At 42.8% G+C, this 14,842-nt stretch overlaps 2 protein-coding genes across 4 annotated transcripts in view; both read right to left on the bottom strand.

Annotated features, from left to right (window-relative positions):
* Positions 1 to 9,737, bottom strand: part of LOC148659711 (ovochymase-like) — a 78,192-nt gene extending 68,455 nt beyond the window's left edge. For all 3 annotated transcript variants that reach the window (XM_088637404.1, XM_088637402.1, XM_088637403.1), the window contains exons 1-6: positions 9,598 to 9,737; positions 3,166 to 3,183; positions 2,609 to 2,777; positions 1,685 to 1,953; positions 1,176 to 1,330; positions 41 to 359 (exon numbers count right to left, since the gene is read on the bottom strand). In XM_088637404.1, the coding sequence (XP_088493530.1) occupies positions 41 to 359; positions 1,176 to 1,330; positions 1,685 to 1,953; positions 2,609 to 2,777; positions 3,166 to 3,183; positions 9,598 to 9,652 (985 nt within the window). In that variant the 5' untranslated portion in view covers positions 9,653 to 9,737. The remainder of the gene's footprint in view (positions 1 to 40; positions 360 to 1,175; positions 1,331 to 1,684; positions 1,954 to 2,608; positions 2,778 to 3,165; positions 3,184 to 9,597) is intronic.
* Positions 1 to 14,842, bottom strand: part of LOC148659709 (ovochymase-like) — a 77,212-nt gene that overhangs the window by 24,532 nt on the left and 37,838 nt on the right. The window lies entirely within an intron of this gene.

The raw sequence follows: 14,842 nt of genomic DNA, 5'->3' as shown, positions 1-14,842 counted from the left end.
ACAATTAATTAATCAAATAATAAATCAAACATTCATCTACCATTTGGTGCTATTGGGGCTGGCGCAGGGGTCGGGTAAGTGATTGATGGAGCGACAGTAGTGGTCAGTGGTGCTCTTGTAGTAACTGTAGGATCAAGACCACAGGTGAAGCTGCTGTCAGCGTCTGTGCCACTGGAGGTGAAGGTCACAAAGCCTGTGACTCCAGACCCCACTTGTCCGTTAATCCAGTCCTTGTACTGGGACACCCTGGTGTACACCCCTGGGAGACTGGGACGGGCACAGCCCTCTCCAAAACTTACAACACCAGCCTGAACCCAGGCGGAGCCCTGCTTGCAGACCAGGGGACCCCCTGAGTCTCCCTGCAGAGAGAGAGAGAAGACTGTTAGAACAGGAACTGACTGACAGACAGCTCATTACTGCCACTAACTGAAGAAAAGACAAGATAGACACAATGTATGAGACAGTGTGGGTCTAGGACTGAGTTCATGGCCCCTAGTCTCCAACTGGCCACTTTTCACATGGAGACAAGCACCTCCCAGCACCATTAGAACTCGATTGGGGCAGCTGTCCATGTCCTCACTTAATGGGTGATTACCTCAACACCTCCAGGATACTTAAGCCCTGTCCAAAGTCAGATGCTCTGTCATTGAGTTTCCTACTCGCTTATGGGAGTGCTCCTCACATAAACCAGCTTGCCAGTTAGACTTTGAGGAGTCTTCCTGAATCACTCTGACTCTCTGATTCCAATAATGAGATAAAACCTGTAGGTCATCCACATTTCCATCTGTCTTCTTGTTGCTACACATCCTTAGCAACCAACCAGATCAAGTAGGTGGTTGCGTCAGCATGTGTAGGCTGCAAAGGAACAAGTATAGTTGTATTCCATTCTGAAAAGAGAAGAGAAGAAACACAATGTTTTGGCTGTGGAGCCTTCTTCAGGTGACACACCCATTATCTGAAGAAGGCTCCACAGTTGAAACGTTATGTTTCTTTCCTTCTCTTTTCAGCATGGAATAAACCTTTACTTGTACCTTTGCAACCCTTTCAGCCAGCATTCCCTGCTCTCACCTGTCAGCTTTGCTTCACTGAGTAAGTCAGTCGTCATACAGATGCGCCATTCTCCAGGTCAGTGCCATATGGCAACACATACGATGTAGACATACAAGGAAAGTTACCTGGCAGGAGTCTTTGCCTCCCTCCAGCACTCCCGCACAGATCATGTTGCCAGTGACACTGTTCGCTCCGAAGACCACATCATTCAGACACCCACACTGCCTGTTCCCAATGATGGGCAGTTGGACCTCCTGCAGGGTCGAGGGTAGAGTTGTCCCTGGAAGACAAGAGAGTTTGTTACTTCCATAAAGTGCCCACAAGCTGGAACTCATCTCTGGGAAGGACAACTGGAGCAGGATCTGCTGAGCCCTCATCTTCTAACCCTCCAGTGTCCCAGAAGATAAAGATCTTTACAGGAATTTGAAAATGTCAACCATGTCAACCATTTTACACAGGTGTAAAATCATGTAGGCTCAGATGATCTGCAAATAGAGTGCCAGTGTTTATTTTCTGTGCTGATATTCCAGTAGGCCTTCTGGTGTGGTATATTATGTCAGTTCAGCTTTAAACCATCAGTTGAATTGGAAGAAAGGTTTTGGCAAAGGAGTGTGTTTCGTTGGGATACACTCACCACCTTCAACTGTGTCTCCCCAGCCAGTGACCCAGCAGCTGGTCCCATTGTAGAAGGAGCTGCTGGTATCAGCCAGACAGACGGGCTGGATGTAGTTGTTGAAGGAGACAGAACTGCTCAGTTTCATCAGGGCGATGTCATTGTTGTTGGTTGAAGAGTCATAGTTTGGATGCCTGATGATCTGCAGGACCTCGCTGGACACTGTGTTGGTGCTAGAGCCCGTGTCTGTCACTCCCAGATACACCTTCCACTGACTTGGAGTCGTGGAGCTGGAGAGTGAAAGAGCAGAGAACTTGAGAATGGCACATATAGTTTCTGACTGACCAGTCTGAATACACAGTGCAGGAAGCATACAAAGAGAAATAGAGAATTTATCAATTCTAATCACGATTTACTCTGACACTGATGACTTTAAGAGCTCATCAGCATTCACAGTTATCACATTCTGCAGATCCTGTCAGCACTGTAGATACTGAGAGAGGGGGTCCTGTTTCTCTCCTACCCTGAAAAGCAGTGTGCTGCAGTCAGCACCCACTCATTTAAAAGCCACTACAGTGCAGTATGTGTAAAATATATTTTCATAATCACAATTTAAAATAGTTGGTTCAAATTTTGGTGATGAAAAACCCCATCACCTCATGAGGGGCTAAAGCTTTCGTGCCGGGTAAAAAAATCGGTGAATCTCTAAGATGAAGATTATGGGTTTCCAGAAACGTCAACACTACTGTACATGAATTCACTGCTTCAGTTTTTATTTTCTCTCAGGGCAATACCAGCTTTAAAATATTTACACACAGCAGCTTTCTGTTAATTACAACCTTTGATGTGTCACTGTCACCCCCAATTACAGTTTCAGGGCCTTCACCCGAAAGCCATTCCACTGCCTGTGGAGATACTGCAGAGTTAAAGGTCCTTCTGCCTTACCTCCCGAAGCAGTGAGCAGCCGTCAGCACCCACTGGCTGTTGATGAGGGTCCCCCCACATTTGTGACCCCCATTCAGACGCAGACTGGCCTGCCAGGGCCAGGACCCCGGCTGGGCAGACTGGCCCCCAACGATCCTAGTGTTGAGGACAGCCTGTCCACAGACTGGAGCTTAGAGAGAAGAAGGGGCTCAGTTAGTGTGAGTGTTTCTTGCTGTTTCTTGCTTTAGTAAAGACTAAGCAATTGGCTGATTATTTTGATATTTCACTTCATTTTTTTGTATGATGGACATTCCTACCATTTTATCAAATCAGAATTGATCAGCTGGAGAGTATATTGGCTGCTCTGTGTGATGGGCCAACAAGCTGCCTATCTCCTGTCTCTCTCACTGTGTCTCCTATCCTGTTGTGTGTGTTTAATACTGAGGAATTCTCTGTGAACTCCTCTCTCTCAATGTGTTTCCTGTCCTGTTGTGTGTGTTTATTACTGAGAGATACTCAAGATTCATCTGTATTATTTTTAAGCGATCTTACTCCTTTTTTACAAACAATATTCTTACCAGTCTGGGCTTGTGATTCTGAAAGGGAAGAAAAAGAAAAGATTAATTAGAGAAATGATATCATATAATATTATATGTTTATGAAATTATTAATTTACAACAGAAGTGAAGGACTACAGAAGAGGTTATCGCAAGTGAAAGCTCTTGTCTGGAGCATAGTTGAGTCCTGTAGTTCAGACAGGATTAAGTCTGTAACTGTGATTTCCCAAGTAGTTTAACACACTGCATTGAGAGCTAATTGATGGACTGTAGTCAGCAAGGCTGGAGACACTACATCAGCCCCTGTGTCTTTTTCCAAATATAAAAGACTCATCAAGCGATCGTGCAGTTATGCCAGTGGATCAGGAATCTAATAAAAACTCATTTTGGTGTTTCTCTAGTCATCCCCGTGTATCAGGAATCTAAAAGACGGATCGTGTTTATTCAGTTATGCAAGTGTAGCAGGAATCAGGAATCATCAGGCTGTTTTTCCAGTTATCTGAGTATATCAGAAACTAACAGTCTAGCCTTCTCCTTCTTGGAGTTTTCAGTTAAGTCACACAATTGCCAGCAGCCATATCACTCTGCAACTCACAACTGGCAACCCACTGAAGCTAAGCAGGTGTGAGCCTGGTCAGTACCTGGATGGGTGACCTCCTGGGAAAAACTGCTGGAAGAGGAGTTAGTGGGGCCAGCAGGGGGGCACTCACCCTGCGGTCCATGTGGGTCCTAATGCCCCAGTATAGTGACGGGGACACTATACTGTAAACAGGTGCCATCCTTCGGATGAGACATAAAACCGAGGTCCTGACTCTCTGCGGTCATTAAAAATCCTCTCATTACAAATTCTCAAAAAGAGTAGGGGTGTCACCCCGGTGTCCTGGCCAAATTTCCCCCTGGTCTTTACCCATCATGGCCTCCTAATAACCCCCATCTCTGAACTGGCTTCATCACTCTGCTCTCCTCCCCACGGAGAGCTGCTGTGTGGTGAGTGTTCTGGCGCACTATGGCTGCTGTCACATCATCAAGGTGGATGCTGCACATTGGTTGTTGTGGAGGGGAATCCCTATTAAAGTGCTTTGAGTGGAGCGTCCAGAAAAGCGATATATAAGTGTAAGTAAGTATTATTATTATTCATTTAAAAAATACTTTTGGATTAAGATGAGATCTTATCTGCATTTACAAGACATGTAGATATGAAAGGAATCCAGATGCATGAATGAGGAAATGTTTCTGGGAATGAGGAAATGTTTCTCTGTGAAACTTGCACAGGAATGTCTTGCTGTCTCCTGGGTGAAATGGACATTTTTTAGACGAGAAGGAGGACGTTAATGTTGAACCAGTGTGTCAAGTTGTGAGCTCCTAACCTTTTCACCTCCACATTTTGTCCAGCTCTATAGACACCAGCAGGGTTTGTCTAGTTTGAACCCATGTCCCTGTTCCTTCTTCCTTCAATCAATCCATGCCTTTTCTTACCATTTTATCCAATACAGGGTCACAGGGGAGCTGGAATCTATCCCAGCAAGCAGTAAGCACGAGACAGGGTACAGACAGAACACACACACACACACACACAGACACACACACACCAGGGTCAGTTTTTACTGACCTACCGGTATGTCTTTGGACTGTGGGAGGAAACAGGAGGCCCTGGACGAAACCCACGCAAGAACGACGAGAACATACAAACTCCACACAGACAGCCTCCCAGGAATTGAACCCAGGGCCCCAGCATTGAAAGACAGCAATGCTCATTACTGTGCCATAGTCCCATCTCTTCCCTATGTACAATTTCTTATTCCTCATTCCACTTTATCATTCCTTCTCCATATACTGGTGTTTTCCTAACCGCTATTATTTCTTTAGCTGTGCTCTTTACTCTCTGTTGTTTGGCAATCTTTATCATTTTAATACATCTTAGACTTGTTTTGGATTTTTTTTCCATTTTGTGAATGAACATAAAACTTCAGCTGGGCGATGTGGCTCCTGAGAATCCTCGATAGCTGTTATACTGTCAGCTGGAGACACTTCAGCAGTGAATCAGCTGGAAGAAAGAGCACATCCTCCTTGTCTGTGGTTTGGAGAGGTTGTCAGTGTCTCCAGTGGGAGTGGAATCAGGAGTGACAGGGAAACGAGCCGAGATATGATCTCCCAGACGAGATTGAGAACAAGCCCGCACGTGTGATTATACATACTGATCATACATTACACATGTGATTATACTTGTGCAGGCCCGCATGCCTTTCTCCACATCAAATAAGGGAGAGATTGGTTCAAGGGGAGAAAGCAGGGTGGATTAAAACGTTAGGAGGAGGAAACTGCCAGAACAGATTTCAGCTGAGAGGCTGGGTACCAAGATCCTCTCTTTCGCTGGTTGAAACGGCTCAGGACAGACTGACCAACCCTAACAGACAGACAGGTAGTTGAAACCTTTGTAGTTTGAAACGAAGTTGAAGTGAAATAAAATCCCAAACTTGTGACTAGAAATAATATGCAAATATTCCAATGAAGCAACTTCTTTGCTCAATTAAGGCTTCAATTATCTAATTAAAGGGGGGAAGAAAAGAAACCCAGCAGGTGTGGGGGGGGGGGGCACCAGGACCAGAACTGCGAACCACTGGTCTATGGAAACCAGTTACAGTAATGATATTGAGATGTGATATATGTAGATATATACACATATAGATGTGGCGAATAATGTGTCCATAAATCAACTACACACAGTTGACTTATTTCTAAAGACTCTTGATATTATTTTCTAACTGCTTCTAACCACAGACAGGTGGAGCCACACGGAACCATACAAAGAACAGAAATTTTCAGTTTTCAAAAGGAACAAGGAAAAAGCGAACATCAAACATCAAATGTCACTAGAAAGTGGTTTCAGGTACCGGGCCCACCTCCAGCACAGGTACAGCCTGGATACAGCCTTGAATGAATCTCCTGCGCTGATGGGCCCAAGGAACTGAATCTCTTCAGTCCCGAACAAGATAACCCAACAACAGAACCCTCAGGCAGTGCCAATGATACTGCTGAAAGTGTTAGAATAAATCAGTTCATTCAATTTTCAAAGTACATTATGACATTTCTTCTTAGGTATTATTGTGGATTTTTTTACATTCTTTACCAGTGTTGTTGTAATTTTTAGTTATTTCATTGTACTTCGTAGTACTTGTTTCTTGTTTCTGTGTATAAGTAAAAGCACTGTCAGTCACTCTGGATTTGTTATCAAAAAAGAAAATTCTTCTTATTCATCAGCCTCAGAAGTAACATCTGCATGACACCTCTTACCTGAAAAATGATTTCCGTGAATTCTAACGAAACATGGTTAAACCAGGCTAAACCAGGAAAAAGAAATTCCAGCTGGGCAAGTTTCGTAACCTTATGCAAAAAAAACATGTGATTCCAGCAGTACGCAGTACGGAATGCTATACCAAAGTTGTGAGAGCCACGTCCTGTTTAAGGTCCTTCAGTTCGGATCTGGAAAAACACTGAAATTGAAGACCTGATGGGGACACGTGCTCTCAAAGCCAGATTTTCAAAGTAGAACTCGGTGGCTCAGTGTGGTGGCTGGGGACACTGTACTGTGGAAGGAGCAGTCCTTCAGATGAAATGATAAACTGAAATTCTGACTGCCTAAGTGATCGATAATTACAGATCCCAGGCTCCTGATGGTAAGATTATGGGTGTTGAAACCCAGTTTTTTTTAGCAAACTCCACCTCGTCATCATCATCATCATCAGTAGTATCTGTGTTGTTTTGATTACTCCCTGTGAGTTCAGGAAGGTGATTTTCCTGGTTGCTGCTCGACGACCTCGCACTTGGAAAAAAATGGTTCCAATATCCCACTAAACTTGAACCATAGCAGCAAAACAGGGAGTGATGTACAATCCTTCTAGCAGTTACTGGAGCTATCTGTAGCATTTTTACCTCAGATCTTTGCCCATTCCTCTGAGCTCCCCAAGTGTGAGCCTTTGACTTTTTTATAATACCATTTCAAACAAGCTGACTTGGAGAAGAAACCACTTGATAAAACTGCCGAGCAGCTACAGATCTTCTCCTACGAAATCATCTATGAATCCATCTGAAATTTTAGCAGTTTCTCTTCCCATTAGTGATCCAGAATACAACCCGAATCATGGACGCTAAGCTGATCGTTGTAGAGCAGTGCTAGTGAAACACCTGTATGAAGGAAAGGCCACCAGTTTGGAATGACAGCATGATAAACTGATCAGAGAAGAGAGAATGGCCAAGTCAGACCTGGGTCAATTGTCCTAGGGTTGCGACAATCAGACAGAGTTCAGCAGCATTGTGGGTTCAAAAGGCTTTTGAGGTACATCAGCCCCATTTCTCACATTGCTTCTAGGGGGAAATGCACTCTGGGTTCCTAGAAGCCTGCTTACACATGAAATGTGAACACAAGCCCTTTATAATTCGGTACTTCCTGTACTCACATAACCTTGGCCACAGAGAGCTGTGATAGCTTGCATTATATCATATTGTATCAAGAGCCTTTTACTGCCACTTTACTGATGCTTTTCTGCTACTTTACTCTGACTCCCCCTTGACCCTTGATTGGAAGAAGCGGTTAGAAAATAATATCAAGAGTGTTTAGAAATACGGCAACTGTACGCAGTTGATTTATGGACAAGTTATTCAATATCACATCTCAATATCATTACTGTAACTGGTTTCCATAGAGCAGTGGTTCGCAGTCCTGGTCCTGGTGCCCCCCCCCCCAACACACACACACACACACACACACACACACACACACACACACACACACACACACACACACACACACCTGCTGGGTTTCTTTCCTTTCCCCCTTTAATTAGATAATTGAAGCCTTGAGCTAAGAAGTTGCTTCAGTGGAATATTTGCATAGTAGTTCTAGTCACAAGTTTGGGATTTAATTTACTTACAAAATACAACGGTTTAAGCTCCAACATGTTGTACTTCTGGGAACAAACAAAGACAATGAAGGGGTTTTGATTGTAGAACTGAGGGCTCTGCTGGAACAAAAACCAACAGGTACTTCTCTTGTGCCAGAGTTCAGCTTGTCGGGAAATGAACAGGACCGATGTGGACTGGATCTTGTATTCCAGTGTTGCTGTTCTCAACCATTTCCTAAAAACCAAGGAAAATATGTTTCCTGCTTAGGCAGGATGAAGCTACCTGCTTCAACAAAAAAGTGGCTTGATTGTTATTGAAGAGCAGGTGTAAGCAGGCTGATCAACTTGGCCAGATAGCAGCGAATCGTGGAATGCAGTGATCTTAACTAAACGTGTTTTCCAGCACACCTTGCTAGCGTGCAGTAAGATATTGGCAGTACAGTATGTTGATGTTCTGCTTGAGTGGCGGTGTAGCGCTCCAGTGCCTCTGTTACGCTCGTATGTCTGCGTTCTCCCCCACAGCTCACACTGCACTCCAGCACCCCTGATTTCACAGAGCCCTGGAGTCAGCGCTCGTTCAGAAGGCGACTGGCAGCAGTGTAGCCCGATGACAGAGGTAGTGAGAAATCCATCTCGGGTTCAGACACTGTTGTGTGTGTTTATCTGGATACACTCTCTCGACATCTAAAACAGGGGTTCCCAGTCTTGGCCCTGGTGACCCACATACCTGTTGGTTATTGCTCCAGCAGAGCCCACAGTGACACAATCAAACCCTTCATTGACTTAAGGTTAATTTGAACTGTTTGCTCCCAGCTCTTACACATGTTGGAGCTCTGACCTTCGTATTTTGTAAATTAAATAAAATCCCAAACTTGTGACCAGAAACAAAATGAAGACATTCCAACAAAGCAACTTCTTAGGTCGATTAAATCTCCGATTATTTCATGAAGGTGGGCTGGACTGAAACCCAGGAACAGGATTGGGAACTAGTAATCCAAGCCCTGTTCTTGTACTTTCCCAGAGATGTCAGCCACCGGATTTATAGGTGTAAAGGCTCCAGATCTGAACCTTGAAATGATTTCCACCAGTCTAGCGCAGTGAAACACAGTGCTCGCTCGGCAAACTATTGCAAAACCCTTGGATCCCATAATATAGTCAGTACAAAGTGCAGTAAGAAACAACTAACTTGTAGAGGAAGACTGTGGCAGATGACCACCTCCAGAGGAACAGAAGCCACCAGGAAACGAGAAGGATGGCGTTGTTTCAGCCAGTCAATTTAATTGATCTGGCTGACACTTGGTTTTTGGATCCCTTGAGTGCTGATCACTTCAGTGAGACACAGACACAGCTGGTAGAGTCTGTGACTGGCTCACAGGTGGATCTGCTGCAGATCTAAAGTGATCGGCCCAGGTCAGGACTGAAGAGAAGGCTGGCGGACTCAGAGACACGCCGACACTGACTGGGCAACAGACCCACAGAGAAACACACAGGTGCGCAGGCAGACAGGTGCGCACACACACACTGACAGACAGGTGAGAGATAAACCGCAGCCTACCTGTCACTGACAGCAGCAGAGTCAGCAGGGAGAGTAGTTGGCCCCGCAGTGCCATGGCTTACAATGGGACCTGCCTCCACTGTCCCCTGCTTTTATCCCTGCCTGTCACCTATCACCTGCCTGACACACTCCACCCTCCCTCTTCTCACCCTCCCCTTCTCTACTGCTCGCTTTCAAACTTCCTTACTGAGGCTCGAAGAAGATCCAGATTCTATTGATCTCCCACTTCTCACTACTCACCCAGTCAGTGTGTTTGTAATAAACACAGAGAATCCATCCTTCATAAACACACACAAGAAGACAAGAGACACAGTGAGAGAGGAGATAACAGAGAATCTATTAGTAATAAACACACACAACGGGACAGGAGACACAGTGAGAGAGAGGAGATCACAGAGAATCTATTAGTAATAAACACACACTACAGGACAGGAGACACAGTGAGAGAGGAGATAACAGAGAATCTATTAGTAATAAACACACATGACAGGACAGGAGACACAGGGAGAGTGGAGACAACAGATACAAACAGGGCTCACACTACTGGTGTAGCTCAAAGTAACAATTCCTCTGTCAGCCCCTTTTTATTTTTAAATAAGTTTCGCTTTTTTTAAGTCCTGATGCACACCATCATTCATCAAGAGCTTGTCAGAGACACACGGCTTTTTAAATGTGAGTTATGCCTTTAGCAGTAGTTTAACTTTCACAAGAGAAACTGAGATTAAAAGTCCCATTGTTTCTGCAGTGAGTGTATGCTGTCCCACCAGTGACGTGACAAACATTTTCCGTACTAATTCCATTCTATTGCATTGTCTTGTATTATCTAATTCTGAGAAAGGGCAGGTTTTTATTTTTTTTTTCTTTAGTTCCTGGTACACCTGTATCTTTTTCTACAGAGTTTCCTGCCAAGCCCCAGTCCTGCAGGTTTGAGGGGTCACCATTAAATCCCCAGTTTTGAATGGTATGGTACAATTCCCATTGTGATCCATTAGATAGGTGATTTGTTCAATTCAATAACTGAGAGATCATTTCATGAATAAAGGCGTCTAAGAATCAGGTGCTTTGTGAATGTTCATTGAGTTTTTTTAAGAACAATCATTTTTGGCTCAACCTCACTTTGTAAAGGGGGGAGCCTCCTGATTGTGGGATAAGGAGGCTGGGACCCCCATTTAGAGAGGAGTGGGACCCAGGGTAACTGCACAGGGGAAATTGGGGTGCAGGAAGGATGATGGAGAATGGAAGTAAGGACTACTGATCTGTGCCTTAGGTGTTCAGTAAACAGCCTCTATTGCTACAGTTAATGATTTTAACATGGGATATTAATATGGAATGTTGTAACTGATAGCTGACAATAAATATAAAAGAAGCATAACGTCTCTGAAAGTTATAAACCTGGAGCTAAAAATAAAAAAAAGGTTTTCCAACTTCATCATAAACTTCTGCATCAAAGTCAGTCTTTAACTTGGTCTCTTACTGTGGATATATACTCAAAAAGAAGGTTTTGAATATAGATTTGGAAAAGTTTTGATGTGCTCATCCTAAATATATTAAGTTTATATACTTTATTAAAAAGCTATAACCTTTTTCTATGAATACTTTTCATTATTGTAAAAAAAGCTGTAGCACTTTTAAAAACCAGTTAATAAGGAATATTAATAAGGAATCATGAAACTAAAGAAATTTTGGTAGCTTAAAAAATAAAAATAGTTTCTGAACGTCATTAAAAATATTAATTTATGGATCTAAATGTAACATATTTACATAGCTGGTAGTAGTTTCTTCTGAAACATCTGCATTGATTTCTTTAACTTGTTCTCTTGTGGTTATTTTGGAAATATTTGGACATCTGTTTTAACTACATTACTGAGTGACACTTGGGTACAGTAGAGTAAGCGTGTGTCTATCACTAAGAATGTCCCGGGTTCGATTCCCGGTCAGGACACAAATTTTAATCTTAACAAATGAAGACTCGTTCTCAAAAAATAAAATAGTATATAATATGTACACTATACAAGATAAGATCACTTTATTGGCCATATACAATCTCTTGTATGAGGAATATGTCTTCTCACATACCCCAGGTTACTCTCCATGAGACACACAGACAGGGACAGAAGCTGGGGGTCAGAGAGCAGGGTCCGCTGTTTATACAGCACCCCTGGAGCAGCTGGGGTTAAGGGCCTCGCTCAGGAGCCCAACGGAGTAGGATTCCTCTGCTGGCCACGGGATTTGAACTGGCAACCTTCCAGCCACAGGCACAGCGCCACCGCTCCGCCCCAATTGATGTTGACAGTTTAATTATTTTCATATATCACATCTTGTTAGAAGTAATATTAATAAATTAATAACATGAATAAACATGAATGAGTCAGCAAAAGACAATACTGTCCATGGTGGGAGTAAAAGCCTGTTTACAACAAGCCTTAAATTAAAGACCTCTAGAACCAAAGTATAATAACATCTCTGAACATTATCAACAATATTATTTTTAAAAATGATACTCATTTCAAATTGCTTGTATTTTATACATCTAGCACCTGGTTGCAATTTTAGAAACCTTAGTTTCTTTTATTTATACACATCTTTGTGCGTCCTTTTTTCACATAAGCATAAGCATTCCCCTTATGCATGTGCTGTCTTGATGTTAGTGTTAGTTTTACAATAAATCAAATACGATTTTTTTTTTATTCCTGGAATAGTTTGTCTTACATATTGTTAAGTCACACTGTTAGACTATGTACTGCAATGAGGAGTGGGGGTGTAAACGTAACAGTGTGTGATGTGATGTAGTTTTAAAACACCTAAATCAAATACGAGAACAAAGGGTATGATTCACAATATGCCACATGAACCCATATCCACAGATACACCGAAACAGTAACGTACACATCAGTGAACTGCAGTGTGCTTGGTATACTATATAAATATACTGCATATACAGTTTGAGACCACGATCATTTTAAAGCCACTACAGTGCAGTATGTGTAAAATATATTTTCATAATCAAAAGTAAAATAGTTTCCTGTTTACTTGTTGATGAAATTTGGAAATACTTTGTACCACAGACCTGATATAATAATATCAAGGTCCAGAAATAGTTGGTTCAAATTTTGGTGATGAAAAAACCCATCACCTCATGAGGGACTAAAGCTTTCATGCTGATTTCTGGGTAAAAAAATCAGTGAATCTCTAAGATGAAGATTACAGGGTTCCAGAAACGTCGACACTACATTAATTAATTGCTTCCGTTTTTATTTTCTCTCAGGGCAATACCAGCTTTAAAATATGTATTTCCTGCTCTGCCAATCTGAGTACTCTTGCTAAAATCACAGGCGCTTTCTCTTAATTACAACCTTTAATGTGTCACTGTCACTCCCAAATGCAGTTTCAGGGCCTTCACCCGAAAGCCATTCCACTGCCTGTGGAGATACTGCAGAGTTAAAGGTCCTGCCACTATTGTGTTATTATTCTGTTATCTCTCTATCTCTATGTCTCCTCTTCTGTCGTGTGTTGATTGCTGAGGGATTCTCTGTTGTCTCCTTTATCTTTTTGCCTATATTTGAAGTGATTTTAAAGATTTAAGATGGTCATTTTTAAGTCAAACTCATCTTAACATAAGAAGTTTGAGCCTGTGACTTTAAAAAGAAAAAAGCAGAAAAAACATTAGGACACAAATCAATTACAGGTAGAGGCAAATATAAAATAAAATGACAAGAGGAACTGGAGTGTTCTGAGCTACTAACACACTCACAAACACAGAAAGTGTGTTTTGTGGGCATTGGCTCTGTGGCTAAGGATCTGCGCCTGTGGCTGGAAGATTGCTGGTTCAAATCCAGTTGCCAGCAGAAGAATCCTACTCCGTTGGGCCCCTGAGCAAGGCTCTTAACCCCAGCTGCTCCAGGGGCGCTGTATAAATGGCTGACCCTGCACTCTGATGCCAAGCTTCTCTCCCTGTCTGTGTGTCTTGTGGAGAGCAAGTTGAGGTATGTGAAAAAGACAAATTCTTAATACAAGAAATTGTATATGGCCAATAAAGTGTTATTAATTTGTCTTACAAGGAACCCACAATCAGCTGAGCGTCACTGGGGTTGGGCCTGGGTATCCTCAACTGGCTGCACAACATTGCCTCCCCATAGCCTCCCAGGGTACCCATGAGTGTTTAGTGTCAGCACTGATAACCACAACCAAGCTATCTCAAGGTAGATATAACCATCCTAACTTTTCATTGAAAGGCTTTTTTGTAGAAAAGTAATTACAGACTACTTTTTCACAAATTGTTATCCCTACTAAAAGATGAAAGCCTTGTGAATGTCCCTTCCTTCCCTGAAACCTAAAGGATACTATCCACTCCTGTCACTGATAAACCTGTTTCTCAACATAAAATGCTCAGAAGTGTGACTCCTTGCATGTCTAACATAACTAATATTTAATATATTAGTATATGTTTCAGAGCACTTCCTCATGCTTGACTTGTGGAAAGAAACAGGTTATGATGTAGGTCAGGGGTGTGTTGAAAGACATATGAGCATACACACGCACACACATGCACACACATGTCCAGTAGCACTTACAAGTTCACTCGTGAGACTGAAGAACCCGCCGCTCAGAAATGCTATTTTCTGCCTTCAGGTTGGCATACCAGAAACACAGGCAGAACAAACTCCTTCTGAGAATATATACGCCCCTACCAGTGACAAACCTGTTTCTCAACATAAAGCTCTCAGAAATGTGACTTGCATGTCTCTCCTTGCATGTCTTACATAACTAAATGTATATATTTCAGAGCACTTCCTCCTGCTTGACTTGTGGAAAGAAACAGGTTATGATGTAGGTCGGGGGAGTACTGATGAACATATGGGCATACACACATGCACACACACATCCAATAGCACTTACAAATTCACTCGTGAGTCTGAAGAATCCTCCACTCAGAAATTTCTGCCTCCAGGTGGCGTACCAGAAACACAGACAGAACAAACTCCTTCTGAAAGTACATAGAGACAGTGGTGCACTTTCTTCTGCACTGTGGCAGATATTCTGATATTCTGGGATTAGAGAAACATTCTTCCCTAAATTCAGAAATCTAATCCCAGAGTTCCCACACCTGCCAGAATCACAACGGGTCCTAATCCGACTGGGAGAGGGAGGAGGGAACTCAGTTGAACTGGCAACCCAGTATGTGATCTCCTGTCCCAGCCTGAGGACAGTGAGGCTGTGTCCCAATAATGCTCCATATGTTTACATT

The sequence above is a fragment of the Lepisosteus platostomus genome, chromosome 6 (genome assembly GCF_059453375.1).
Source record: "Lepisosteus platostomus isolate fLepPlt1 chromosome 6, fLepPlt1.hap1, whole genome shotgun sequence".
NCBI classification, from domain to species: Eukaryota; Metazoa; Chordata; class Actinopteri; order Semionotiformes; family Lepisosteidae; genus Lepisosteus; species Lepisosteus platostomus.
Note: the sequence above shows the minus strand (reverse complement) of the source record. Positions and strands in the feature narration are given on the sequence as shown.